Source organism: Xiphophorus maculatus, chromosome 22 (assembly GCF_002775205.1).
Source record: "Xiphophorus maculatus strain JP 163 A chromosome 22, X_maculatus-5.0-male, whole genome shotgun sequence".
NCBI lineage: Eukaryota > Metazoa > Chordata > Actinopteri > Cyprinodontiformes > Poeciliidae > Xiphophorus > Xiphophorus maculatus.
Genome location: NC_036464.1, coordinates 8,430,604 through 8,438,805, shown reverse-complemented (window position 1 = coordinate 8,438,805; position 8,202 = coordinate 8,430,604). Strand labels below are relative to the sequence as shown.

The following is an 8,202-nucleotide window of genomic DNA, read 5'->3' as shown; positions in this document are numbered from 1 at the left end:
AGTAAAGAGGGTGGAGCCTTTACATGGACGAGAGGCTTCGCACCATTTGTTAGCCGGCGAGGAGAGTGACTGCCATCGGGGTGGAGTTTCTTCACCACTTTCAAAATAGGACAAGGGCGCTGCATCCTGCGCATTCAAAACCATATTTTAAAGCCCTCAAACAATTTGTCATAAATATTTTCTTTTTGCATTAAGCGGGTAGGAGAACAACTGACCCGGTCGATGTGGGAAGGAAGAACTTTAGTATGGACGCTTCAGATAAAATGATATTCTAATTTGTACAGTACTTCTGTACTTGTCACAAAGAACGACATACATCTTCCACAACGGTAGGTGGCGATAGCGATCTACGAGTTGACATCGCGGTCTGTTTTCACCATAACACATAGGAGAAGAATAGTTGAAGAGGTAAAAACGGAAGCTAGCGGCGGGATCGAGCGATGGTGTATACATATTCAGTAACATTTGTCACACAAAGTTTATGATATAAAACAGACTACTTCCTTAACAGGCCTCGATATTTGGATGTTAAATGCCGCACTGTTTGTTTTCACAACGAGCTAACTGAGCCAGCAGTGAGCAGAAGGAGGAGAAAGTAACGCTGGAGTAATGTCTGCCAAAACAAACGCTCCTAAGCACAAAGACAGCGGAGAACTTATTAAAAACTACCACAAGCAGGCGTTTGAGCATATATCGAAGGCACTGAGGATCGACGAAGATGACGGCGGTGGGTTGGTTTGTTTGTTTACCACATCAGCTGGCTGACAGCTCTGTAATTAACCTGTCTCACCTCGGCGTGTAAACAGGAGAGAAGGAGGAAGCCGTGCAGTGGTACAAGAAAGGAATAGCTGAGCTGGAGAGAGGCATTGCTGTGGAGATCACAGGGACAGGTAAGGAGACTCCCTGGTCTCACCTGAGGGCTCTAGTCAACACACATAAACTTCACTGTACACTTTCGGTTTCACCAGCAGGAGAGCAATATGATCGATCGAAGAGACTGCGAGATAAAATGAAGGCCAATCTCACCATGGCAAAAGAACGACTTGCTTTGTTAGGTGGGTGGGATTTCACTAATCAAACATCAAACAGTGCAAAAGTATAAGTCACTACCACAAGCCTCTGTGTATTTTTTAAAGGTTTGATGAGATGGATCAACACAAAGTAGTGGAAAAATTTTGAACTTAAAGGAAACATTTGTCAAAAAAACAAATTTAAAAACAGAACTCTAGAACATGTGGCATTCATTTGTTATATTGGCACTTTTGTTTTGTTGTAATTGCAGGGAGGCATCCTAAACCTCCACCCTACTCTCACGTTTTTTTCAACCTCTCTCCAGGATTGACCCACATTTAGCTAAATTCATCATCCCCACATCCTGATGCTGATTCTGCCATGTTTCACAGGGCAATAGTATGTTCAGGGTGATGTGCAGGGTTCATTTTCTGTTCCCCCTAAACTGCTTGTGGCAACCAGTAAACCAAATGTGTTTTTTTTAAGCTTTCTTTCAACAATAACATTTTTCTTGCCACTCTTGCACAAAGATCATCATACTGACCATGATGCAAGTTGCATCTATCAACATAAGGTGACTTTTGAAGTCAGGTGGTTGCACTGGATTTTATATGGAGGTATTACAGATAAGGCAGTTGAATAAAAATGCATGCCATGCTTCTCTCGTTTTATTAGTAAATAATTTTTCACAAACATCATTTCACAATTACCTACTAGTTTGTGTTGGTCTATCACAGAATCTGATAAAATCCTTAAAGTTGATGTGACTAAATGTGGAAGAAGCTTAAGGGGGATGAACTGAGAACAAGGTGCTGTGTATTTACTCTGCTCTGTTGTTCCTTTACAGAGGCCACATTAGCATCTAAGAGTAAAAATCCTCTTGTCTCAAACTCAAATCTTGCTCATTCACATCCAAAGTCCAAAAGCCAGCCTTCAGTGTCCTCCACCATCAGGCCTTCAACTTCTGTCAGAGCGCCAACAAGACCCATTGAACCAAAGGTGATGTTTTTTTCTGCTATTTGGATTCATATTGAGATAATTGTGAGAAACAAAACATACACACTTTTTTACCTGAAGAGTCTGTCAGAAGATAACAAGTGAAGCGGTTTGGAAATGCCCTTTATAATGTTACATCTTTCTTTTTTTATGTATAATTAATGAAAAAAGAAGAAGAAGAAACAGAATGTTAGACGCTTTAATCTTTTTGCTGCTTTTACACATCTTAAAAATAAAGATGTTACAAAAGATCCTTTAATGCCAAAATGAAAACCGACTTCTACAAAATAGACAATAAAACAAAAATATGCAACTTAAAATAAGTGATTGCATAATTATTCACCAGTCACTGACCTAATTCAACAGAGGTCCAGCCAGCTGGCGCTACTAGTCTCACAATGAGAGGAATGGAGATCACCTGAGTGATCTCAAGCTCCAGAAAATACATTATTTCCACTTTAGTCAACAGAGACCAGAAAGATATGACAGCTAAAGGATCTGAAGAAAATATACTACAGTTTTCTGGGAGGCTAAATATGACTATATAAGGGAATTTGTCTATATTTATAACAATTACATTAGACAAGCTGTTTCAGTGAAAATGCTAAAAGTCAAGTCAGAAAAAAATGAGATGGAGGGTATGAAATTAAGTTTCTCATGGGAGTCAACTATATTGTGATAGATTTAAGCTTTAAAGAGATGAATCATGCAGAAGGCTTTGATCAGCAGACATGTGAGCAAAGCACAAATTAAGCTGCTGTAAAAGTAAGAAGCATTTTTGACCAGTCATATTCTGGATTGAATCGCAGCTGACAAACTCAAGATGTTTTTGTTTGGACAACAGTGAAGATCTGAATGAGAGGAGTGGACTACAATGAACGATTTTTGTGGAAGGTCTTGATTAAGGTATTTCTCCCACAGATGAGGTTAACAGGGTTGCCAGATCTGACTGACAGCTTCCAGCCCAAACAAAACAGAAAACCCACCAAACTCCAAAATGTTGCACTGGGATTTCTATTTTACAATACTAATACACAGTTACAGCTGATTAACCAATGACTAATCATTGGTGTCACATTTGACAGATTTTAGGTATTTGAAAATAACTTAACTAATACAAGTGCAATATCATGCCATTCTACTAAAAGCTGTGTGTTTTTCTGCCACACAATAAACACTTTCTAAAAACCTGCCAAATGTTGTGAAAAGCAGCCTAATTTTTTTGTTCTGGCCTAACATGTTCAAAAGCAGCCCAACTAGGTGGAAACCTGCCCAATCTGGCAATACTGGAGGTGAAGACTTAAAGGAAAAACTTTATACAGACATTGTAGATGAACTGTTGTGTCCAGGCTCCGTGAGCTTCTCTCTGAAAGTGCGTCCAAATCTACTTTTATAAAACTGAATATATACCCAATGTTTATTGTAAATTTTTCTCCGTCCAGGTGACCCCTCGCATGGGAAGGGCTCAAAATGGAAGACCTCCTGCTGTGAAACAGCCTCCAAAGAGGGATATGAAAAACTTCAAGAATGTGGACTCTAAACTGGCCAACTTGATCCTGAATGAGATTGTCGACAGGTACTTTAAGGCATCTCCTTCATATGAATTTGTTAAATAAAACTGGTGCCACATTTAAAGCTGTCCTGCCTGTTTTCTACAGGGCGGCTTCTGTCTCCTTTGAAGACATCGCTGGACAAGATCTGGCTAAACAAGCACTCCAAGAAATCGTCATCCTTCCTTCTTTAAGACCAGAGGTTATTATTTCAAAATGTTTAATCTCGACTTACTGTTTTTATGCTTTTTAACTTATAACCCGGTCTCATATTTACTGTTTAGCTGTTTACCGGACTGAGGGCACCTGCACGTGGTTTGCTTTTATTCGGCCCGCCTGGAAATGGGAAAACCATGCTGGTACGGTCAAAAAACATTAAAACATGAAAATGTATTATTTTGTAAACATTCATGGACATATTATGATTTAGCCTTTTATTATTAGTGAATTATAGCTTTTGTTTCCACTTTCTAGGCCAAAGCAGTTGCTACAGAGTCTAATGCCACCTTCTTCAACATAAGTGCTGCCAGTCTTACGTCTAAATATGTAAGAAACATGCTTTCCTTTCTGCAGTAAGTAATCGATGCTACAATTCTTTCAAACCTTCCCCTTTGTCTTTGTTGCAGGTGGGTGAAGGTGAGAAGCTCGTCAGAGCGCTGTTTGCAGTTGCAAGAGAATTGCAGCCTTCCGTCATCTTTATTGGTTGGTATTACTCTGCTCCAGGCTTTTACTTTCCTATCAGAGGCCAGAAAGAAACAATATCTCTCTGTTTTCTGTTTTTCTGTCAGACGAAGTGGACAGCTTGCTGTGTGAGAGAAGGGAGGGGGAACACGATGCCTCCCGTCGTTTAAAAACGGAGTTCCTCATCGAGTTTGACGGGGTGAGGATGTGAGCATGCTCAGACATTTGATCTGGGATTCTGCTCCGAGCATCTCTGTCTCCATCACACATGAGAACTTGGGTGTCATTTTCACAAAAGCACCTCTGGATCTCAGGTGCAGTCAGGCGGGGAGGAGAAGGTTCTGGTGATGGGAGCAACTAACAGGCCACAGGAGCTTGATGAAGCCGTCTTAAGGTGCGAATCAATCTGTTCATGTTGCAGAATGATATTTTTAGGATGCACCGATCCAATTATTTTGTGGCCAATTTTAGATCACTGATCTTGTAAAGCTCTGATTCTGATTTCTCTTCAAGAACTATTAATAACAACAGTCATGTTTTTCTACCTTCTGCAAGAATTAAGAGTTGAAATCTCTTACTGAAAAATGTTTATGGCAAAATAAAAACAGCCAAAAGTAATAGTGCCATCTCTCTATGTCTGCATCAGTGGAAATCTATAAATATTTTCAGGTTCTGGCACAGAGGTATCTGTAAAATAAGATCCTAACAAAAAAGAATTACAGCATATTGTATTTGTTTCTTTACAAGACAGAAAATATCTCACTAACTTTTAAAAAAAAAGCTCATCTGTAAATCTAATCAGCTGTTGTTCAATAGTTGGTCAACTTACACTCATGCAACACACTGCGTTAGAGAGCAGTGGGTGTTACACAGCTCTAGATTTCATTATTATTTACAACAAAGACAAAATGATTAGCTGTAATTTGTTAACATGATTAGCATTAGTTGTAGCAGACTTTGTGTCAGATGAGTTAGACCTTTACTGTCAATATTACCTAATTCAGTAAGAAACTCTCATCCCCTCTTGTGGCAGAATGGGTGAACAGCAGTTGTCTTTTCCTTTACAGAGAAGTCCTAAATGTTTTCTGTTTCCTCTGACCGCATTTTTTTCACTTGATAACAAACTCTAAGTGTCATTGTAATTACCAGTGTGCTTGCAAATGATGCGTTCACTGACCCGCCGGATGATTTCTCTGCGCATCTCTAGTTCTGTTTTATGTTTTCCTGCAGGCGCTTTGCAAAAAGAGTTTATGTGGCGCTCCCTGACGAGAAGGTACTACCCATCCATAAGTACACTCTACTTTTACAGATAATGTGATTTATCTCACGTTTTGACTCTTGCTTTCTTTAGACACGATGCACGTTGCTTAAAAATCTTCTGGGAAAACACGGGAATCCACTAAGCACGAGTGAACTCTCCCAGCTTGCAAAGTGAGTGCTGCACAGCCTTAAAGGAGCAACATTTTAGTTTACTTTTGCATTAATTCTTCATAATGTTCTCTGACAGAGCAACTGCAGGATACTCAGGAAGCGATCTGACGTCATTAGCCAAAGATGCGGCACTGGGCCCAATTAGAGGTATTACTCATCTATCCTCCTGGTCACATGGTCACAATTATTGGCACCCCTGGTAAAGAAAAACCTTAGAATAATACTCAGATAGTCATGGGAACCTCTTTGTGTTGATTGATTATCAAGAACATTAAAGGAAGTTTATTAATTCTGATTTTTTTTCTCTCAGAATTGGGGCCTGAACACGTCCGCAGCATGTCTGCTAGTGAGGTGAGATGATGCAGATAAAATACCCAGAGTGCCACTCACACCTTCTGTTTATTGTGTGCTGTTGCATCCCTATATGTGTGTGGTTCACATCTTTTTGTGCTCACAGATGCGCAACATCAAGATGAAAGACTTTGAGGAATCCCTGAAACGCATCAAGCCCACTGTTAGTCCAGCAACTCTAAATATGTACACCAAATGGAACAAAGATTTTGGAGATACATCTGCTTTTTGATCCTGGGTGGTCTTCTTTGTTTACCTGTATGGAAACCATGAGGTGATTTGGAGAAGCATTATGCAAAGATTTTCTGTTTTATGGAAAGGCTCTCCAACTACTTAAAAGTTCTTAAAAGTTTATTTGCTATCTGTGATAAAAATCATAATTTATTGTGCAAAATTTCCTGCCTTACCCCTGGAATAAAAACATCCTGTTAGTTAGTAGCTGTAGTACACTTACAGACATAGTGATGTTAAAAAATCACTATGTGATGTCTGTAAGTGTACTTACAGACATCACCATGCTTTCAGCTTCAAAAAGCTGAAAGCAAAGTTAAAAAGCAATAATAATTGGGAAAATTGCCAAAGTGCTTGGTTTTGCTGCTGTGTTCAGAGAGCACAGGCAGCTTATACAGTAGATACACTTACTTAACTTTTATTTTCAAATAAATGAACTGTTTCTTCTTTTAGTTATGGCATGTCATTGAATAACTCCAGTAGATGTAAAAACTCATCTGTGAATAAAGACATTCATTAAAGTGTCATTGTCTCTTCACTAAATGTTAGAATTTTCTTTTTAATCCAAGGTTTCAGTCTATCATGGATTTTGTGTCAGGGGAAGACACAAAATCCATCCATCCATCCATCCATCCATCCATCCATCCATCCATCCATCCATCCATCCATCCATCCGTTTTCATATTAATCTTGCCATCCATCTATTCTTTTCATGCATCTATCTGTTTACAACATCCAACAATCAATCTTTTCTGTCCATCTTTCCATCTATCCTTTGTCATACAGTCACAGCACTTAAATTTTTCCACAGTCTTTTGTTACAGTCTTACTTCAAATTGTATTCATTTAACATCTTTACTCAAAACTTTACACAATGTAAAACAAAGTTTTTGAGTGTGTTTGCAAATTTATTAAAAACAGAAAACCATGAAATTATATTTACGTAAGTATTCACAGCCCTTCTTTTTCTTGTTTGGTTTTCTATTTTTAATGCATTTGCAAAACTCTAAAATGTTGTTTATGAATTTTCAAAATGGGGTGTGTAAAATTCTGAGGAATGCAATTAATACAACTTGGAATAAGGTTGAAACACAAAATGTGGAAAAAGTGTAGCACACTGAATACTTTCTGGATGCACTGTATAACCCATCCATCTACCGATTTATTCATCTATCAATTTTTCAATCCATCCATCTCTTTGAACCATCTATCTGTCCATTTTTCCTTACATCCAACCATCCGTCTGGTTTTATCAGCTTTGACATTTTTAGTCTGACCATCAGAAAAAACTTTCATAAATTATTTTTTAACTCTTGTATTTATATTTTTTAAAAAGCCTAAAATGAACAGAGAAGTCTGAGACTTTGACTTTTCAAATCACAGTTTGCACATAAAATGTAGCTGCAAAAATAAATGATAAATATTACAAATCATTTAAATACATTATTTTTTTAAAAGCTACATCAAATTAAATGGGACACAGTTTTCTATTAATTTAAGGGGTCACTGAATCTTTTGAAATCTTATAAAATGGTAAAAACTTAAATTGTTTAAAATGGCTGAAAGCTGATAATTTAATGTGCATTGTTGCTGTTTGAATTCATTTTTTAATTGTCTTAACAAATCTGTAGAGAGCATTAAATATTCTTGATAAATAGCAAGTGAGATAGCATCATTGCCACATTTTAGCTAAACAGAAAACCTAGCAAATTTTATTGGAGTGAAGTAGTTGAAGCTCCTCCTTTCTGCATTTAAACTTCACAAATTTACATTATTGGTTCATTTACAGTTTACTACTAATCTTTTAAGGAAAGTTGGTTCAACAGCATGGGGGTGGGTCACTCCAATTGGTCAGATTTGGTCCAGTTATTACATTTCTTAAGGTAGAAAGTTGTTACTGAATCAAATATACTGTACATGCATGTGTTGGTGACATTTTGATGTTTATTCT

At 37.8% G+C, this 8,202-nt stretch overlaps 1 protein-coding gene across 2 annotated transcripts; it reads left to right on the top strand.

Moving 5' to 3' along the window:
• The first annotated feature begins 140 nt into the window (after positions 1-140).
• On the top strand, positions 141-6,776 carry spast (spastin). Of its 2 annotated transcripts, none has more exons than XM_023327499.1 (16): positions 141-727; positions 807-890; positions 972-1,055; positions 1,859-2,010; positions 3,450-3,583; positions 3,666-3,759; positions 3,842-3,916; positions 4,032-4,103; positions 4,184-4,259; positions 4,346-4,437; positions 4,553-4,632; positions 5,469-5,511; positions 5,590-5,669; positions 5,746-5,816; positions 5,980-6,020; positions 6,127-6,776. In XM_023327499.1, the coding sequence occupies exons 1-16, from the start codon at positions 610-612 to the stop codon at positions 6,250-6,252; spliced, it is 1,422 nt and encodes a 473-aa protein (XP_023183267.1). In that variant the 5' UTR covers positions 141-609; the 3' UTR covers positions 6,253-6,776. The 2 variants fall into 2 exon arrangements, with proteins under 2 accessions (XP_023183267.1, XP_014324764.1); XM_014469278.2 differs by having other exon boundaries at positions 969-1,055.
• The last annotated feature ends 1,426 nt before the right edge of the window (positions 6,777-8,202 follow it).

Coding starts and splice junctions, on each gene's coding strand:
- spast (XM_014469278.2), top strand. CDS start 610: ATGTCTGCCAAAACAAACGCTCCTAAGCACAAAGACAGCGGAGAACTT. Junction 1,056..1,858: donor AGAACGACTTGCTTTGTTAG/GTGGGTGGGATT, acceptor GTTCCTTTACAG/AGGCCACATTAGCATCTAAG. Junction 5,817..5,979: donor GGCACTGGGCCCAATTAGAG/GTATTACTCATC, acceptor TTTTTCTCTCAG/AATTGGGGCCTGAACACGTC.